We start from the raw sequence: 22,419 nt of genomic DNA on the forward strand, positions 1-22,419 counted from the left end.
AAAATGAAGAGATGAAATTATTATATGAACAACTGAAAAAGAAAGATTAATGAGATTAATCTTCAATAAAGGTCAAGTTAAAGAAGTCAGCAAAAACAGAGGAGGAGCACAGCTTAGAAAAGATTATAATTTGTAAAGCTTTCTCATAACCAATATGATACAGAAGTATATACAGTGTTTCCCCGAAAATAAGACCCGGTGGGGGCCAACGGTGTCCAGCAGCTGCCACAGTCTGCCGGCCCCTTGGTGCAGGGCAGGTAAGTCCGAGCATGGAGGCAGAGGCATAGCGGGGAAGCAGGTAATTCCTATGTGCCACTCATTCCATCCCACCATCTCTTGGTTTGTCTGCAGCCACGCCAAAACAGGCAATCCCAACATGGAAGCCAATAGACAGTGGGATGGACTGAGCGGTGTGTCAGGATCAACTGCCCCGGCACAGCCATGGGCAAGCCGAGAGAGGTGGGACGGAGTGGGTGGTGCATTGGGATCACCTGCCTCCACCCCATGCCTCTGCTTCTGCCTGTTGCCAGTGCCACTGCACGATCCTCCCACCAGCCTCCCATGAGGAACATAAAATGGGGTAAAATTCACTTAACAACTGTCTCACTTAGCAAAAGAAATTTTGAGCTCCATTGTGGTCATAAGTCAAAGACTACCTGTATTTGATCTCTGGGCTCCATTGTTCCAGGGACAACATAAATTTTTGGTTCAACTGTGATCATAACTTAAGGACTATCTGTAATGCAAGAAAAAGGTCTCAAGAGAAGAACCCTTGAACTTTAATATTTCCAAATATTTTTATTCTGAAATTATCAAGTGATGCTCAAAAGCCATTTCCTCTGGAAGTTAAAAAATAACTTAATAAATTAAGTTCATAAATAATACACTGAGTTGGCATGAGTCTTAAAACATATTTTTACACTTGCCTGCCCCTTTTGTCTGAAGCATAATAATTGAATTTTATCTTGACTGCTGTTGTTGATCAAGTGACTGTTCTGTTCTCAGGTATTACTTAACCCTTTGGTACATCTATTAATAGAAAAGATTTCCCACCTTGCTGCTGCCTTTATGAACACCAATAATCTGTTTCCCCTGTCTATGCCATTACTTAGCTTCTTTTACAGAAATTGCCCTACACTATGTACTAATTATTAAGATGCAGAATTTTGCTTGTCTCACCACTGGTTTTGTGAGACACACTAACTTTAATTAGTGCTGCACTCATTGGTAACCTGCATTCCCTCCATCCCATTCAAGTAAGTTGGCAGAACTTTTAATTAGTAGCATATGCAGAGCCACGTACAATTAAAGTTCTTCAATTAGTATTATGTTGGAATACTAGCCAAGGCTAGAGAAAAACTGTGCTCTACTTTTGTCTCTATAGTGAACAATATAATATTTTATTTATTTATCATATTTATATAGCTACCCATCTCAAAGAATGTGACTCATTGCTATAAGAGCTGGGGAGAAATGCACCTGAAAATATACATGAAACTCCAGTACTGTTTCCTTTCTACTAAAAATGGGCAGATTGGGTAAATTAATTCCTTCTCATTCTGATTTATATTCTGTGGAAATTATTACATCTCATCCAATAACTTACAGGAAAAAAGTTATTTCACAGATCAACTAATGTATTTCCACAGACAGCCCTCTATAGCCATGAGATTTGTAAAAGTTAATATTTATGATGAATTTTACCAATCGATATATGAAATGCCAATGCTACACAAACCTGTTGAGTGAAATTATCTAGTAAAGATTTTCCAGCAAAGACAAACTAACCAACATGGGGAGAGGAATTATTTTTTCTGCTTTATATTATAATTAATAATACCAAACCACAGGAGGCATGGGGAATAAATATTTAAGCATATAAAGCATATTCTATTTTTCACCTGGATATAAATCCTTTGCTACGCAGCTGCAGAAGATTATTATCCAAAAAGTTTAAAATCCATTAATTACTATACCAGAGTTACTTTATAATACGCATGTAATACTGGCATAATTTGAAATACTAGTAGTCAAAGTCAACATTTTCATCATGATTCTATATTTCTTCAAAATACTTCCTTTAATCTAAATACAATTACACTTGAGCTTATGTTAATGGGTAGAGAATTAGGTCAGGTTACATCCTCTTTGAATTGATGGGATATCTAGCAGACCATGGGAACATAGGTAAGAAACAGGACCACTTTAGTGACACCTCAATTCTCAATATCAGAAAGAGACTCAGAATAACTCTGTCTTAATTATACCAAATAGAAGTTGATCTGGAGCAGACATGTCAAACACAAGGCCCGGGGGCCGGATCCAGCCCGCGAAGTGGTTTCATGTGGCCCGCGAAGCCATCCTGGAAACAGTGAGGGAACGGCCCTGGCCCTGGCCCAGAGACCCTCCTTCTGTCAGAGACCCTCCGATCTGTCCCACTCCTGCCCAGGCCCCCATAGGCACCCTTGATGCGAACGATGTAGAGCTGGCCACGCCCATCCAGTAGGCCATACGCACTCTGCCATGCCCACCCAGTAGGCCACACCCACCCTGGCCATACCCACCCGGCCCCTTGAGGGCAACCGCAATGCTGATGCGGCCCTCAATGAAATTGAGTTTGACACCCCTGCACTGGAGCATTCTTTCAAGGTTCTGTACTTTACTAACAATGAAGATCTTTCCAGAAGCCAAGTGGTATGTGTTTCCTGAATTTGTATGCCTCACAAGACTTGATATATCAAGTGACTGGTGTCAAGGGGCAGCGATGTAGGGATTTCTCAGAAGGTAAAGGCTAGATTATAATGGCCTCAGAGATACTCAAATTGAGGCAAGAACATATTCTTCTAGGCCTCTCATTTAGGTATTTTGCCAAGGTAGTCAATAAGTTATTGATTTTTTTTGAAGACAGAGCATTAAGATGCAGCCACCATTCATGTTTTCTGTGTCGTTTATAAGAACAGGAAAAGTTATCTTTCCATAGTTAAGTACCGTATCTACACTGGAAACAGTAAATAGAACAATCAAAATTAAATTGCTAGTTTAGGCAGCAGAGAGAAAGTAGATTTAAAATAAACTCAAGCATTCATATTTATATAGTATTCTAGTTACAATTAATACATTATCTCAAGTGGATTATTATTAAGTCTCAGAATTTTTTATAGCTTAAGAACCTAATAATTATCAAAGCAGACCTACAAATAATAGGTAACTATTACCACTCCAGATACCAATGTTAGCAGAAACGTAATATTCCAACCGCAGGATTTCGAAGAGGCAGAGGAACTAGAGATCAAATTGCTAACATACGCTGGATCATGGAGAAAGCTAGAGAGTTCCAGAAAAACATCTACTTCTGCTTCATTGACTATGCTAAAGCCTTTGATTGTGTGGATCATAACAAACTCTGGCAAGTCCTTAAAGAGATGGGCATACCAGACCATCTTATTTGTCTCTTGAGAAATCTATATGCGGGCCAAGAAGCAACAGTGAGAACTGGACACGGAACCACTGATTGGTTCAAAATTGGGAAAGGAGTCCGGCAAGGCTGTATACTGTCGCCTTGCCTATTTAACTTATATGCAGAGCACATCATGAGAAAGGCAGGGCTAGATGAATCAAAAGTTGGAATTAAGATTGCCGGAAGAAACATCAACAACCTAAGATATGCAGATGATACCACTCTAATGGCAGAAAGTGAAGAAGAACTAAAGAGCCTCTTGTTGCGGGTGAAGAAGGAGAGTGCAAAACTTGGGTTGAAACTAAACATTAAGAAAAGCAAGATCATGGCATCTGGCCCTCTCAATTCCTGGCAAATAGATGGGGAAGAAATGGAGGTAGTGACAGATTTTATTTTCCTGGGCTCCAAGATCACTGCAGATGGGGACTGTAGCCAAGAAATTAAAAGACGCTTGCTCCTGGGGAGGAAAGCAATGGCAAATCTAGACAGCACACTAAAAAGCAGAGACATCACCCTGTCAACAAAAGTGCGTATAGTCAAGGCTATGGTCTTCCCAGTTGCAAAGTATGGCTGTGAAAGTTGGACCACAAGAAAGGCTGAACGCCAAAGAATTGAGGCCTTTGAACTATGGTGCTGGAGAAGATTCCTGCAGGTCCCATGGACTGCAAGGCGATCAAAACGGTCAGTCCTAGAGGAGATCAACCCTGACTGCTCTTTAGAAGGCCAGATCCTGAATCTAAAACTCAAATACTTTGGCCACCTAATGAGAAGGAAGGACTCATTGGAGAAGAGCCTAATGCTGGGAAAGATTGAGGGCAATAGAAGGGGACGACAGAGAATGAGGTGGCTGGATGGAGTCATTGAAGCAGTAGGCGTGAGCTTAGATGGACTCCAGAAGATGGTAGAGGACAGGAAGGCCTGGAGGAACATTGTCCATAGGGTCGCGATGGGTCGGACACGACTTCGCAACTAACAACAACAACAATATTCCAACCATCCTGGAAGCTACACATATCATTTTCAATCACGATCTGGAGAATGAAATCATTTTGTTAATATATTTTTTTTATTAATTCTGAATCAGAGATCTGAAGTTTAAAATTTCCAATTGACTTTTTGTGAGCTGGAGAAAAACTAGAAATGTGATAAAGAATGCAATTCTCTTTGGGCAAAATGTCTTCATCAAAGTTTCTTGTAGGGACATCAAAAATGGAATGGGCATAAACAACTTCAGCAGGAGGAATTTGAGAATGTTCTTCCACTGATCTCTGAATTTTATAAACACTAATCCTTGGAAGAGTTTACATGGGAATACGACAGCTAATTATTGTCTATTGCTTGAGGGCATGTCTCATGTTCTCTACAGGTATCTCTGCTACTGTTTCTCCCCCCCTTAACATATTGCCTCTTGAAAGCTTATAGTGTAACAATTTGCTGATCTCTTCCAAAGCATCCCAAGTACACAAGGCCTACTTTATATTCAGAAAGAAATGCATTTTAGCTTCTGAAAAGATGTCCTCTACAAAGAAACAGCAGTGAATAAATACACTAAGTGCTGTGCGAGTATATATTTTTCGAGAAGATTATTCTGGAAGTTGAATTAAAGTCTAGTATTTATCTGAGGTACACTATGCATATTTCATAAAGTTGGCATTTTATAAACTAAAAAAAGGATAAATCATTACTTCTTATTGCAGAAAACAACTGCAATATTTGAATTTTCATTACAAAACACTGTCCTTAACAGTTATCCTATACTCTTTAATAGGAAGTAATTATTATTTTTTCTAAATAACACATTTTAACCTCCAAATTAATATAACTACAGACCCAGTACCAAAAATTGCACTAGAATAGAAGTCAGGAAAATATATAGCTCTTGCTAAAGTTTCTTTAAAATAAGTAAATACTTGGGAAATCCTATTAATAGCTTATTTTGATAAATTATTTGTTATATGATAAAACCTCCAGACTAAATCTATTTATGTGATCTAAATCTAGACAAACAAGAAGAAGCATACTTTCAGTCCAACTCCTCAAATGTTGTCCTGCTTTGTAGATAATTATTACTTCAGTTCTCGGAGTTGCACAGAAAACTAAAGGTAGCCCATGTCTAACTTCATACTGGAACCACTGGAACCACAAAGAAGTCTTCTTGGCAGTGAAATTCACACCGCCTAAAATAAAAAAGTAAGAACTTCTCCATTGGAAGGTGAATGCTATCTTGTCTTTATTTTTCTATTAGCAGATGGATCCAGTAGAACAGGTGTGTCAAATTGCCGGCCCATGGGCCGGTTGTATCATACGGAGGCCACGCCCACCCCAGCTCCGGCAATGCAAAAAAAGTGATGACACGTCACGTGATGTGGCGACTTTTGACACCCATGCAGTAGAAGGTATCACGGCGATATATTCTTTCCCGTAAATTATATTCCTGAAATGAAAAGTACTATGATCAATAAGGGTAGATTTTCGTTTGGAAGGACTGCAGGATCTAATAGGTTCTAAAACACAAAACCAATTTGTAATTGAGAATTTTTCTTCCGATAGCCCAATTCAGCCTTTCCCCCCCAAAAAAAAACTTATTAAACCAGGACCAGGAACCTATTCTGAATCTAGGCACACCTTTCCAGCCCTTCTTAAATCTTAACTTCTTACAGGAGATTCTCAAAATCTTGTCAAGAATAAACATTCACAGAAGATGTTGGCAATTTTAAATGTTACTTTTGGGAGAGGGGACTGGTAGTTCAGCACCAAAATGAAAAAAAAACTGCATAAATAGAAAACAGAGTTACACTACAGGTTCTGCTGCTGACACTGCATGCATGAATTAATTCCTCCCCCTGGCACATACAATACCGTACACACAAACGTATTCACACATACAAAAAATACAGTCAATCCTAAAGCTTTTATATCAAAAAAGCAAAGATCAATAATCATAAAAAATCAGCTGTTCCATCTTTATGCTGGCAGACCAGATTTAACTTTCTTCTTTGTGCTTTCAGTGCTCAGAACAAAACTTAGTTACTAAATTTGGGCACAGAGAAAGGCTTATTGTCATTTCTAAATTAGATGAAGTAGGATAATTAGGTGAGAGAAGGACTTCCAAGCCAGCAATATTAAAGGCAGTGCTATACAATCACATAACTCCTCCAGACCTGAGTACCCTTTCTGATGAAAATACACACAACTCCCACCCTCATTCCATTAGATTATTTATTTATCATTAAACCTCTTTGCCACCCATCTCGCTGAAGAGGGTCTAGTTAAAATCACTATTTAAGACATTTCAACATAGAGTGAGATCAACCAAATAGCAGCAGTTAGCCAATTTGGCTTGTCTTGGAAAGCTAAACGGAGTTGAAGCATGCTAGCACTTGAACGGGAAAAAGCTGAGTTTTGGGTTTAACTACGAAGATGAAAAATCATACTAAAAGAAGACCACTTCCATATTTTTTGTCATGAAGGACACACATGCATGTTGATGAGGACACCAGAATAGTAGTTTGAATCAAAGGGGAATTCATCCTTGAAAAGCTTAGAATAAAGCTATTTGACGAAGACATTCTCCTCAATGAAAAGCCAAAAGCTGGAGATTCAGATATTTTAAATAAATTTGCCTTCCCTGACATGGTTGCCTTTCAGATTTGTAGACTGAAGCCCCAAGATTTCACAACCATACAGTTATTACTAAGAATTCTGGGAAATGAAATCCAGACATCTGGAGTTAGGGAGATTAGACCATTAAATTAATTGGATGCTATTTTTATTTATGCACAAACTGCAGATAACTAATTCTATTGTTGGGCTGAAATAATAAAAGAAGGCTATTCCATAAATTTGTTTGATTCCAATAAAGGAGAGCATTTGTAGCTCAGGGTTGAAATGAGGGGTCCTTGGTACTCTCTGAGCTTGGTTGTTTTCTTGCAGACATTTTGTTACCCAAATACCCAACCAAGCTCAGAGAGTGCCAAGGACCCTTCATTTATTTGATTCAAAGGCTTACATTAAGCATTAAAAAATCACCTGTTTTTCTACAGTTTCAAATATTAGATATTCACTTCAAAAGAGATTCTTGTACTAACCAGAATTTGTACTATTTTACATTTCTGATCTACCTTTTGTAGATTAAAGGCAAGGACAGAGGGACTTATCCTGCAAGCCCCCTACAGATAAATATGACAGGACTGCTTTAAAACCAGATGAGAATGTGTTTATTATATGTGAATATATACAGACATTTATAGAAACAACAGCCTGATATAAAGGTGAGCTGGCTGTGCAAACCCCCACTCTTCCACACACATACTTCAACAAGGATGATTACCATTCAGAGTAGTTTTCTCAGTAGGATATAGGGAGAAAGGGAGGAACTTAATGGCCCATGAATCAAGCCATTTGGCCATGTCTGCAAAGAGGTGTTTTTGTGTAGTTATTTATCTAAGACAACTTAATGACTACACCGTCATCACTTAAAAGTTGGTTGGAAATATGCTCTTTCTTTGGAAATGGTGGGAAATAAGTCCATCTACAATTTTGGCTAAGAAAACAAATACAAATTGCTGGTTACCGCAGAGAAAAATCCATGCTTTCTAAGAAGAAAAACATAACCCTAACAAGAAATGGTTTGTATTACCATACATGAAGACTGATGTCAAAACCTAGAGCTCTTTCCCATGCTCCCAAAGATATGGTTTCCTTCTCTCCTTGAGACAGGAATAAAGTAGAAAATCACTGTCTACCCAGCCTGTTTTGGCCATGCCTTCATATCAAATTCACCAAAGTTGCTGTCCTGTCATGAGACTGAGAGATACTGTTGTTGGGCAAAGTGTGGAACTCTTGCTAACTTGCAAATAAGGTCTAATATGTCCCTGGAAGATCTCTCTTCAAGTTGTAAATTAATGTTTGAGAAAAAGTGTTTGAGAAGGTGAGCTTTTTGCAGATTATACAGTATGTCCATAAAAACTACATAGCAGTTATGAGAGCAATGAATATTCTCTCTATTCCTATGCTGCTCAGCTCATGATCGACCACAAGAAGTTCCAATTTGTACAGTCTCCTCATGAGGAGCAGCAATTCAGAACACAAATAGGTGATCTCCTGATCTCTTCTTCTGTGGAGAAAATTTCATTTGCTACAGTGCTATCTTCACTCAGACACTCATGGGGATGTTTAACCCAGAGGTTCCCAACCTTTTGGGCACCAGGGACCGGTTCCATGAGAGAGTTTCTTCCGCAGACTGGAGGGTGCGTGGTTTTGTATGCTGCCTGCATCCCACAGATAGAGGCTTTCCTTGTCTGTGCAGACCGGTTGCTGGCATGCTGCGGACCAGTACCAGTCCATGGACCAAGGGTTGGGCACCCCTGGTTTAACCCACTATGTGTCCTTTCATGGAAGGCCTGGTATGAGGACATGTCCTCAGTGAGCTGTGTGCCAGGCTATTTGGGTGTTGGAGGAAGATGATTTTACGGATACTTCCATTATCACATTAAGAAATAATATATAGTAATATAGTAAGTCCATGTTTATATTAAAAGAGAAAGTGTCAAAAAGAATTTATTTCAAAATTAAAACTATATAGGCCCTATTTAGTTATCAATTAAAGCTTTTTTGGCTGCATAAATCATCAAATCTCTAAACAATTCACAGCAGCAATAATAACCCTAATGCCTAATAAGGAGCGGCAGAATTAAACGATACTATTCCAGTCCTAGAACCATAATAGTGTACATCATCAGAACCTTAAGTGCATCTCATATCTAGGATAAGGTTGCACTATCCTAGCAAGACCCAGTGTGTAATTTGGAGGTCCTCCTGGACTCATGATTCCTCTTCAAGGAGCAGGTGACGGTCATGGCTAGAAGGGCCTTTGCTTATATTATGTGCCAATATATCTCCATTTGGGCTACTGTAATGCACTCTACATGGGAATGCCCTTAAAAAGTATCTGGAAACTCAGCTGATGCAAAATGTGGAAGCGTGGATAGTTATGGGCACCCATAGGGCTACCCGTGTAACATCTCTGTTGCTGAATCTGCATTGGGTGTCAGTTGGTTTACGGGTGCAATTCAAGGTGTTGGTTATAAACTTTATGGTGTCCTTTATGGTGGAGGCTCAGGTTACTTGGGGAATTTTCTCGTCCCTATTACTTTGACATGTCAGTTCAAGAATTTTGATTGGCAGGGTCTGGGAGGAGATCCCTCTCTGCTGTTGGCTCCACCTTGTGAAAGATTTTATCCCTGGAGGTGAGATTGGCTCCCCGGCTCTTTTGGCCTTCCAGAAGAACATTAAAACTCTGCTCTGCCAACTTGGTACATTTTTCTATGGGTTTTGTGCTCTCTTTTGTTGTAAACCATCCAGACTCTTTTCCACAGTCTGATAGGTGCTATATAAATCTGATAATTAATAAAAATCTAGGAACCTCTACCAATTAATACCTTGGTCTCTGAATGCTCTTTGAAAGAACCAAAGTTCTTTCAACAACTTTCTAAATGCCTGGAGTGAGAGTATAGATTTTATTTCCGGTAGGAGGGCATTCCACAGGGAAAGAACATCTCTTGCGTCATCCCACCATACCACTGTGGCAAATATACTTTAAATTACTAACAAACCATATAAAAAGAAGAAATGCATTGGGGTAAGATTACAACATACAACAACTGCTGGAATCCCAAGAGTCTGATGCCAATGCCAATGCCAATGAAGTGCATAAGCAAATTCAAGTGGCACACTGACTGACTAAGATAATTCACATTATATGGAATAAAAGAATCTAAAACATTACACAGGAAAAGGTGCACTGATCTAGTTATCTCTCCTGTGTTCTGTTCCCTAACTTTGTCCTTCATATGTATGTGACCGGTTCATTTAATATAATGGTGCTGGGACTATTTTATTCTACAACAATACTTCACAAGGAATGAGAATTCTCAGCAAGTATTCCCTGAAGGCACTTCTTGGGAAGGTAAATTCTATTTAGAGTAGGGGGGTCTTCGAGATAGCTAAGCCTCACACCACGCAAAATGTATTATTGCATTTCTTCTGTTTGCATTCTTTACTCAGATCCACTCTTATACTCCATTTTAAAATTTCTTTTGGAAATACTTTGGACTGATTTTTACAAAAAGTATGGTGAATGAATCAACCATATACAAAAAAAAACAACCCACAATACCGCATAGATTCTGTTGCCTTAAACAGGTAGGATCCTTACCCCAATTTTCCTGAACACGAAAAAAGTCAAACAAGAGGGCTTGGGGAACCCGATTCTACCTCTGACCACAACCTGCATAAAATTCAGTGCACACAAAATTGCAGATGAGAAGCATCTGTGTGCTTATCTACATTCACTCTGAGGAATTATTCCAATACTGTTATCTTTTGGGAAGATGAAGAAGCTCTTTCAAAGAAGAGATAGAAAACTTAGAAACATGACATTGAAGAAAATGATTTATGAACTGCAGGCTGTGGTCCTTTGATGAGGAATTACTAGCCTTCCCAATGGAATTCAGCAGAATGAGGAAAATACTTGGTGTTTGCCAAACAATCTTTGGCATTTTGTGAATATTTGCTTGATAGGCATGCAACCTTAAGAACCCAACTCTCTCCCCAGAAATAAACGCAAAGAGGAAGCTTATTTCATCAGCTATCATCCACATGCTGTCAACCTCATTTTGGTTTTAATTGGTTTTTAACTGATTTTTAAAGTAACCAATAGCTTTAAAAAGGGCTATTGTCACAAATACAAGATGGACAGTCAAAAGGTAAGGTAAAGGTAAAATAAAGTTTTTAAAAAACCCATAAAACTGCACATGTGAATTCAAAACTCAGAGGTTACCTGGTATGCAACTTACAGAAATTTATTTCTGCCTACTTATGTGTCAGCTCAGAAAAAGTTAACTGTGTATTTCTCCCCATCAGATGCTGCCAAGTTAATAATTTAGGACAGTTCCTTTCAAGATAGATTTGCTGCAAATAAAAAGCTTATGCACGAGTCCATTCCTTCCCAAATCTGTACCTCACTACCATGGCTATGGATATGAGTTCCCTTTTCTCAACTATTTTGCCAGGAATTTCTCTAGGTGGTTTTTCCTAATACCTTGAAGTATCATTATGTTTTATATTTGCAATTCATCCTTTTCCTGAGAATATTCAAGCTAGAATCTAACCATTACAACAACCCTGTCGGGAAAAGTAGGCCACCAAAGTTTGGCAGGAACAATATCTTGGCAAAGAAAACCCAAAGCATTGTACAGACAAACTGGGCTTTGAGGGGGGAAAATTGAACACACCCACACCCAACCCTGTATCACTATTCTAAGCTTCCAAGCATTAATAGCTACCGTAGAAATATGGCACAGAGATTTAAAAAACAAAACAAAAAAAAAATGACTTATAAACTCCAACTGGTACAGAATGCAGGCGCGAGAGTTGTGTTGGGAGTCTCCCGATACTCCCATGTTACACCTCTGCTCCGTGAGCTGCATTGGTTACCAGTTGTCTTCCGGGTGAGATTCAAGGTACTAGTAATGGTGTTTAAAGCCCTACATGGCAGGGGTCCGGAGTACCTCAGGGTACTCCATCAACTTCCCTGCGCCCTGTGCGTTCCCACAGAGAGGGACTCCTCAGGGTGTCACCGATCAGAGAATGTCGATTGGTGGCCCCCAGGGGGAGATCCTTCTCTGTGGGCGCCCCGGAACTATGGAATCAGTTACCGGTAGAGCTCCAGATGGCGCCCGATCTTCGCTCCTTTCGCCGCGATCTAAAAACATTTTTATTCGAACAAGCCAGCCTGGCCTGATGGGGGTTTGGTGGGTTTTTTTATTGCTGTATTATTGGGTTTTTTTAATTGTATTGTATCGATTGTTTTTTAGTGGGCAACTATTTAATCTTTTTTAATATTTGTAATTCTGCATTTTATTCTTGCCCTGTTCACCGCCCTGAGTCCTTCGGGAGAAGGGCGGTATAGAAATATTAATAAACTAAACTAAACTAAACTACTATAAGAAATGAAATAATACACTGGAAATAAAGACGGGAAGTAAGAAAAGGCCAGGAGTTGTAATGATTTTCAGTTAATCAATAAACTGCTAGTTTTCAGAGGTGGGGTGGGGGATAGCTGAGGTGTTCACTGATTTTATTTAGTTACTAAATTAATTGGGGGGAAATGCTAGGATCCATAGCGCTTTGATTTTGTCAATAAATTAATTGCTAAAAATTAAGGCAGGGAATAGCAGCTAAATTGTGCAGTGGATTTTATTTTTCTAAGAAGTCAATACCTGACTAGTTCCTATTTAAAGGGATTTTTGTTAACACAGTTGAAATGGTCAGCTCCTACAACTGCTGTTCAAATTGTTAAGAACAGAATGAGACCTTTTAATATATTTTGCTTTGTTTTCTGTTTTGTTTTTTGCAAAGTTCTAATGGGAAGCCAATGCTCAAAGGAAAATTAGCAGGTGGCTTCATATTTTAAAAGGATTTAAAAAAAAAAAACTAAAATGGGTGAATAAAGAAGTGAGAAAACTGACACTGTATTTTGAAACTGTGCCTACATGTAGATATACCATTATTATCCTGTATATGAGTTGGATAACAAATCAACACTATCTTCTTTTGCTAATGATTACAGGACTTTCATAATGACTCAAGAAAATGCAGCCTCAGTAAAACTAGAAAGAATGTCTGAGGAGTCAAGGCAACTGATTGCCAATTAATTTGAGATAAAAAACCCAGAGTACACTACTTAGTCATCAAACTCAGGGATTTTTCCATCTAACCTCAATAAAGTATAACTCAGCAACATTTCTGATCTAAATGAATGATGCTTTGACATCTACACTGTTTAATTTTTGGTAAACTTTCTGAACAGGGCTAATAACAAATATACTTCTTCAATGCTAAAATTTTAAAAATGCAATCATTCTCTGGGAAATGGCAATTTAAATTAATAAGTGAACACTAGGCATGTGTAAAATGTTCTGAATCACACTATTTAAAACTGGAAATGCTCCTCCTTTGAGAAATGCTTTGGTTTGAATGCAAATACAGCTGTTCTGAAAGTAGAATGGGCTGCCTGAAAGCGGTTCCCTCTGACTATGAAACACTTCAAGTACAAAACACTTCTGGAAATTACAAAAAAAAGAATATATTTCACATTCAAAACAGGTTAAAGTGAAACATTCTTCACCTCCCCAGTGGACGCACTTCACTCCACATTTATGTTACAGATGCAAATATATTAAGGTAGGTTAAATTATCGACTTGGTTTGATTTAGGTGCCCTACACCTTTTAATTGACTATAGAGAGCTCTCAATATAGGGGAAAAAACAAGATAAAAATACAGTACAAAACAGTTTTGGGGTCATATAACTAGAAAGCATGCCAGAGTTTCCTTCGTGATCAGAATTCTCCAGACAAATTATTGGACAATTAAGAATGACCGTGCACCATTCATAAAATCAAGAATCTATGTCAACCCTCTCCGTATCTGGACTGGTTGAGGTTACCCATAATGAATGAATAAATAAAAGGATCCTATATGTCTTACTCTTCATTATAGGAACCTAAAATTATAGACCAATATCGTTATTAAATGTAGACTATAAAATTTTCACCTCGGTAATGGCAGAAAGAACTAAGAAATTCTTGACTGAATTTATACACACAGATCAAAACGGCTTTTTACCTAAAAGACAGATAAAAAATAATCTAAGAATGATTCTTGATGTGCTAGAGTACTATGAAATTTATCCAGGGAAACAGATGGCATTAATATTACTTAATGCACAAAAAGCGTTTGATAATCTAAACTGGCAATTTATGTTCCAACAGTTGGTGGAAATGGATTTTGGGGGAAATTTCATAAATGCAATCCAAGTAATCCCCTACAAACAAAATGCTAGAATAATCCTAAATGGAGACTATACAGAAAACTTTAACATTAAAAAGGTACAAGACAGGGATGTTCATTATCCCCATTGTAATTTATATTAACATTGGAAGTACTGAATAGAAATATTAGACAAGATATACAAATTAAACAATTGGAGATAAAAGATGAAAAATATAAACTACAAGCTTTAGAGGACGACCTGGTTTTCATATTGGAGGAGCCACTTGAAACAAGCACTAAACTGTTGGAGAAAATAAAAAGGTTTGGAGAAGTGGCAGGTCTGAAAATAAACAGAGAAAAGACTAAAGTATTGACAAAGAATTTAACAGATAAATAGAAAAGTCAACTTACAAAAAAGACAAATCTGCAAATAGTTAAAAAAGTTAAGTACTTGGGAATTTATTTAACAGCAAGATGTGTACCACTAAAAGAAGATAACTATGAAAGATTGCTAAAACAAATAAAATTGTAGTTGGAAAATTGGAAAAATCTTCAACTCTCAATGTTAAGAAGAATAGCTACTGTGAAAATGAATATTTACCGAATATACTCTTCTTATTTCAAACAATTCCTGTAAAATTGGGGAAAGCCTTTTTTGATGACTTGAATGCAACAATATTGTGATTTATCTGGAAAGGGGAAAAAGCACAATTAAAGTGAAAATGTTACAGAAAGCTAAAGATAGTGGAGGATTTGGACGCCCAGACTGGAGATTACATTATCAAGCAGCTATTTTAACATGGCTTAAAGCAGGGCTTTTCAACCTTTTCACCGATTGTACCACTTTTAGAATATGGCAACATTCGAGTACCACCAGTCACCTAGCAAGGTGTCAAAAACTTGATGACCAAAAAAAAAAAAATGGGAAAAAGTGATAAAGTACAGGTAGTCCTTGACTTACAAGAGTTTGTTTAGTGACTGTTCAAAGTTACAGCAGCACTGAAAAGTGACTTATGACCATTTTTCACACTTATGACCGTTGCAGCATCCCCAGGGTCATGTGATTTACATTCAGATGCTTGGCAACCGATTCATATTTATGATGGTCACATTGTTCCAGGGTCATGTGATCACCTTTTGCAACCTTCTGACAAGCAGTTAGTGGGGAAACCAGATTCACTTTACAACCATGTTACTAATTTAATCTCTCTCCCTCTTTCTCTCTCTCCCTCCCTCTCTCCCTATTTCTCCCTCTCTATTTCTCTCTCCCTCTTTCTCTCTCTCCCTCTATTTCTCTCTCCCTCTCACTCCTTCTTTCTCTCCCTCCCTCTCCCTCTCTCTCTCCCTCTTTCTCGCCTTCTCTCTCTTTCCCTCCCTCTCCCTTTCTCTCCCTATTTCTTTTTCTCTCTCCCTCCCTTTCTCTCCTTGTCTCCCTCTCTCTCTCTCCCTCCCTCTCCCTCCCTTTCTCCTCTCTCCCTTTCTCTCTCCCTCTATTTCTCTCTCCCTCTCTCCCTCTCTATTTCTCTCCCTCTCTCCCATTGTCCCTTCCTTCTTTCCCTTTCTTCCTTCCCTCTTTGTCCCTTCTCCTTTCCTCCCTCCCTCTCATTGTCACTTCCTTCCTTCCTTCCTTCCTTCCTTCCTTCCTTCCTTCCTTCCTTCCTTCCTTCCTTCCTTCCTTCCTTCCTTCCAAATCCATTTTTACCAAGAAACCTGATGCCCACTTAACTCTTTATGAAGCACCAGAGGAAAGTTGGGGAAGATCTATCAACAATACTCGGAGGTGGCCAGCTCATTTAATAAGCTTTATTCCAGCAACAGAAACACCTTGCATTCGCTCAGAGTCGATCCAAAAGTGCCAACAATGCTGCTGTGGACTGTAGGGCAGGAAGGCGTCCTTCACACGGGAGGGATGGAAGACGCGGCAAAGCGCCCTTCGCCCCGCTCGCCTTCTGCAGATGCGGCCGGAGTCCCAGGTGAGGGGGATCTGGGGCTGAGGCACACTCAGGGAAGCGCACGGCAGCAACTCACAACCAGCTGCTCTTGGAGGACGGAGTCACAAAGCCAGCCAGAAAGGGCTCGGAGCGGTTGACCGTCGCAGACCAAAGCTGGAAGGCAACACCGCGTACCACCAGCCAGGTGCTCGCATACCACCAGTGGTTGAAAAGCCCTGGCTTAAAGAATGGATAACGCTTAGAAATAAAATACTATTGTACCTAGAGGGGCATGACCTACAGATTGGTTGGCATGCCTTTCTGTGGTACGGGAAGAATAAAATACACAGATATATTTTCAAAACCATTTTATAAGGAATGCACTTCTTTTAGAATGGGAAATAAAAGAGAAAATTTATATCAAGATACCTGAATCGCTTTCAACAATGGAAGCTTTTGCCTACCCAAATTTAATTAACTATGACAAAGTTGTGATGTACGAAGACATTTTGGATACTGAAGGAAAACTGAAAGATAGACAAGATTTGCAACAAGAAGGTACTGATTTAACATGGTGGCCATATTTGCAAATTCAAACGAGATATGAAAAAGGTGAGAAAACAACGGGATTCTATAAAGAGCAGACAGAATTTGATCAAATATTATTAAAAACAGATGAAAAGATAATTAAGAAACTATAAAGTTCTGCTAAATTTAAAGATGGAAGAAGAACAAGTGAAAGAAACAATGATAATATGGGCAAAGAACTTTTGGGTATTCTATAGACTTGGAAGACTGGCATAAACTATGGAATAGAAATATTAGATTAACTAACGCAGTGCCATATAAAGAAAACTTGTACAAAATATTTTATAGATGGCATATAACACCAGTAAGATTAGCGAAAATGTTTTAAAATACTTCAAGTAACTGTTGGAAATGTAAACAAAGGCCAGGTACTTATTATCATATATGGTGGACATGCCCTAAAGCAAAAATGTTTTGGGGTAAGATACATGTATGGTTGGAAAAGATGACTAAAACCAGATTTTAAATCAGAACTGTTCTTGTTAAGAATATTAGGAGCTAATTATGAGAAGGAGCGCAAATATTTAATATTACATGTAATAACAGCAGTGAGAATGGTATTTGCCCAATATTGGAAAAATGAAACTTATCAACTGAAGAAGTATTAATTAAGAAAATTCTAGATTGTGCAGAAATCGATAGACTGACTTTAGAGATTAAAGAGAAAGAAGATTCAATTTACTTTAGAACATGGGATAACTTTTATCAATGGCTAAGAAAACAAACTAGTGAGAAAGGAATGTGATATGCTATTTTGAATACATACTAGTAAGAAGAATGTTATGGATTAACTAATACTGTTTATGATAACTAGTCATACTTACTACTGATATATATTACTATATTAACTATCGTTACTTAAATATATGTACCCAGACAATATTCTGTTTGTTAAATATTGAAAATGTTACGGGGGGATAACCCCAATGTTGACCCCAACCCTGTCCTTATCCCAATCCTGACCCCAACCCTAGCCTAAACCCTAATCCTAATTCTGACCCTATTTTATCCCTAACCCTATAAAATCTAATAAAATTCTTTTTAAAAAAAGTTAGATTACAGTGAATTGTTTCATTGGTCCCCATTGGCACAGAGCTTTTAATAGATAATCCTTTTTTAGATAATCCTACAGTCTCTAAAATGGTCTAACTCTAACACAATCCAGCACAGCTTTTTTATTCAGATTCTTTTGACACCCCATTAGCCTACACTGAGCCATATTATATTTTGAGTACAGGTAGTCCTCGATGTATGACCATAATTGAGCCCAAAATTTCTGTTGTTAAGTGAATCACTGCAATTGATAAATAAGTAACACGGTTGTTAATTCAATCTGGCTTCCCCATTGAATTTTCTTGTCAGAAAATCGCAAAAGGGAATCACATGACCTTGAAACACTGCAACCATCATAAATGTGAGTCAGTTGCCAAGCATCTGAATTTTGATCCCTTGACCATGGGGATACTGCAATGGTCATAAGTTTGAAAAATTGTCATGTCACTTTTTTCCAGTGCCATTGTAACTTTGAAATGAATTTTTGTAAGTCAATGACTACGTATATATGCCACATTGTTGTTGTTGTTAGCTGCGAAGTCGTGTCCGACCCATTGTGACCCTATGGACAACGTTCCTCCAGGCCTTCCTGTCCTCTACCATCTTCTGGAGTCCATTTAAGCTCACGCCTACTGCTTCAGTGACTCCATCCAGCCACCTCATTCATTCTCTGTCGTCCCCTTCTTCTCTTGCCCTCAACCTTTCCCAGCATTAGGCTCTTCTCCAGTGAGTCCTTCCTTCTCATTAGGTGGCCAAAGTATTTGAGTTTTAGCTTCAGGATCTATATGCCACATTAACCAGCAATATTTATTCTTACACATTTACCAATAATTCTAGGATATTTCAAGTGGAAATGTAAAATATCAATATCAATATTTTAACAAAACATAATTGAGGTCAGGATGGTTATAGGATTTGGAGGCACTAAAACACAAGGTGACATTCAGCTTACTCTAATTCTGAATTCATCTATCACAAAGTTACCCAAAGTGGTCAATATTGAAACCCATGGGGTCAATGTTATTATTTGTTTGTTTGTTTATTAGTTTAATTCATATGCCCAGAGTCCAAGGTCTCTTCCAGGCTCTGTGATTCTATGAGTCACTTTTCAGAGTGAGATGGATAGCATAGAAATGAAATATATAAAAATAAATAAACAAAACTTCTCCATATTATTTGGATACATTTTTTATTATTATTCAGTTCCTCATTGAATTATGCTTTTGATTTAAAAATTAAAGACTGAAAAGCAAATTCTAGGCGTCCCCTTTTTTTCCTTAAATCTTTCTCCCTGTTACTCTAGTGACAAAATGTTTTGAATGTTTAGGGGGAAAAATCTGAAAAGTTTATTTTTAAAAATAGTTTCAGAATGAGAAGAAATGTACAGGATAGTTACATCTCAGCTTCTGTATTACAGCAGGGTAGATATGGGAAACTGCTGAATAAGTCAGGGGTAGAATTTCCACAAGTGAAAGGCCTTACCAACTTTCAGAAGTTATTTCAGAGCATTTTCAGAAATTGTTATGAGATCACCTAAATATATAAAGAACTTTTGCTGAAGTGGAAATGAATCTGAAAGCAATGAATGCTTACACACACTCATAAATATATACTTTAATGGTATTTTTTTTAAAAAAACTATTTGCCTGTGCAGGATTTATAAAGTAAGAGTATGCAAATATCTTCTCACTAAATGTGGTTCTGTTTCTCTAAAACAGAAAAATATACTTGCTTCTCCCAAAGAAAAGATGGCATATTAGTGGTTACCTTACTGTACAAACTGTTAATAGCCAACTCTATGACAAGTTCTTACTTATGGAATTCTTTCACCAGTCATTTTGAAATATTGCAACAACTACAGGAAAAGCTATTGCCCTAATTAAACTACTGCTACTGTTGTTTAATTTTGAAAAACAGATTAAGAATTATTTTGGCTAAATAATTTTGCTATTTATTTGCTATTAGCAAAATAAAGCCACTTTACTATAGGGTGACTTTCTACGCACATACTTTCCACTTGTATCTAGTATCCTAAAAGCAGTGCTTTTTTTGTAAAAGAAAAAGGTGCCGGAACTCACACATGTCATACAACCCGCCTTGCCTACCCTACAAGGTTCCATCCAAAAAAGGTGCCGGAACTCTGTTCTGAGCGTTCTATGAGAAAAAAAGCCCTGCCTAAAAGTATTCAGAAACATTATTCATTAATACTGTTGAAGTACAGGTAGTCATCGACTTATAACAGTTCATTTAATGACCATTCAAAGTTACAACAGCATTATAAAAAATGACTTATGACTGTTTTTCACACTTATGACCACTGCAGCATCCCCATGGTTGTGTGATCAATATTCAGACACTTGGAAACTATTTTTAACAGTTGCGGTGTTCTGGGGTTATGTGATCCCCTCTTCAAAGCTTTTGACAAGCAAAGTCAATGGGGGAAGTCAGGTTCACTTAACAACCATGTTACTAACTTAACAACTGCTGTGATTCACTTAACAACTGTAGCGAGAAAAGTTGTAAAATGGGGCAAAACTTGCTTAACAAATCTCTCACTTAGCAACAGAAATTTTGGGTTCAATTTCAGTAGTAAGTCGAGGACTACCTCTATATCATTTATAAATTTTGTGTGAATAATTACAGACAAAAAAGCTTTCCATTTCAGTTAAAACTGCAAAGAAATTTTTAAAAAAACACAAGAAGCAAACTTTAACAGTTGATAGTTTGTTTCAAAAACAGGCACATTGCTATACGGTAATCCTTTCTTCAAATTATCAAAATATATGCTGCAAACTTTGTCTATGGGTATTACAGAAATTTAGCCCTGCAGCTGCTAACCAATGTTTATTTAAATGTGCTTCAGACTTCAAATGAAATTAACCTGGTTTGGTCCAGGATTCTAGCCATGACTTTTATGCTGGATTTTAAATTCTTTTTAAATACATTATTTCCTAGCTATAATTCTCCATCCCTAAAGTGTTTATGGGCTTTGATTTTTATGAGATATCCAGCAAGTATCAAATACGAGGACAGCAGCCATAACAGTCAGAGTAACAAGTTTTACTTTGACAGTTTCTCAAAAGGCAAATATATTCCAGTTGTCATAATACCTGTGCTTTACAGTGATTTTATATAGTGATGAATTCTGCTTATCAAACAGGTGTGTGTGTGTGTGTGTGTGTGTGTGTGTGTGTGTGTGTGTGTGTGTGTGTGTGTATACTCAGAGACATATCTCCTCCCCTGGTCTCTTCCCTCCCCAATAAAGCTGACAAAATGAGAAAGAGCCTGTGGCCTAGAGGTCAACACAGCTGCCTAATGTGCAAGCAGCCCAGGTTCCAATCTCAGAAGGGTGTGGCTGGCTGATGAGAGCAAAGCAGCTTGAAATAGCTACATCAGTCTCCCTTTAATTCTTTGTTAGCAATGCAAATTATGTGTGTGTGTGTGTGTGTGTGTGTTAAATTATGAATAATAGTTATGGCAAACCACTAATTTTAAATTAACTCTCAAAAGTGATCTAATTTCTTTCACATATCAATCACATAAAAATGAAGATTCATTATAGCACATTTCTCTCTCTCTCATGCATAAACACATATGCACACACACACACACACACTTTCCAAAATGACATTGCATTAAATATTACCTGTCTGAAGCTTCAATTTATGAAAAAAAGCCTACCAACAGAAGGGATGTTTTAGTTCTGAATAAATGGATTAGAGTACTTCCAAAGTTAACCCTGACAAAGCTAAGCTTATTTCCCGTGGGCCTCTAGAAAAAAGGTCCTGTCTTACAGCTCTACAAAAGGTGGAATTACAAGAAGCAAAGATACCAATAGGGTAGTAGAATACATCTTGGGAGGGCTAGGTTGCGTAGTTTTCAAAGGTCACACCTCTGCGACAGCCATTTTATGATAGCACCTATAACAGAATATCAAATTCCAAGTGGCCCTAAAACTTTATTTGTCCTACCTTATAAAAGGTACTTGAAGATGGTTATTTAAGACCTTTAGTTACAGCCATGCTGCTGTACACAGAAGCACTTCTTACACGCATTGCAATAATGTAATTTAGTGTTTTAAAACAATTTTGAAGAGGAGGCACATATATAACAGATTACAATAATTCAACCATGAGGTCACCGTCAGCTATCTCTGTACAGGTAGTTCTCTACTTACAGCAGTTCATTTAGTGATCATTCAAAGTTACGACGACACTGGGGAAAAACTGACTTATGACCATTTTTAACACTTATGACTGCTGCAGCATCCCTGTGGTCACGTGATCAAAATTCAGGATGGTTGGCAACTGGTTCATAGTTATGATGGTTTCAATATCCCAGGGTCATGTGATCATCTTTTGCGATCTTCTGACAAGCAAAGCCAACGGGGAAACCTGATTGACTTAAGAACCGGGTTACTAACTTAATAACTGCAGTGATTCACTTAACAACTGTGGCAAGAAAAGTTGTAAAAATGGAGCAAAACTCACTTAACAAAATGTCTCAATTAGCAACAGAAACTTTGGGCTCAGTTGTGGTCATAACTTGAGGACTA

The 22,419-nt window shown here is 37.9% G+C and overlaps 1 protein-coding gene across 1 annotated transcript in view; it reads right to left on the reverse strand.

Moving 5' to 3' along the window:
• GTDC1 (glycosyltransferase like domain containing 1) overlaps positions 1 to 22,419 on the reverse strand; it is a 258,670-nt gene that overhangs the window by 205,940 nt on the left and 30,311 nt on the right. The window contains exon 2 of the mRNA XM_081328161.1: positions 657 to 736. Within this exon, the coding sequence (XP_081184287.1) occupies positions 657 to 722 (66 nt within the window). The 5' untranslated portion in view covers positions 723 to 736. The remainder of the gene's footprint in view (positions 1 to 656; positions 737 to 22,419) is intronic.

This window comes from Vipera berus (genome assembly GCF_964194415.1).
Source record: "Vipera berus genome assembly, chromosome: 1".
NCBI lineage: Eukaryota > Metazoa > Chordata > Lepidosauria > Squamata > Viperidae > Vipera > Vipera berus.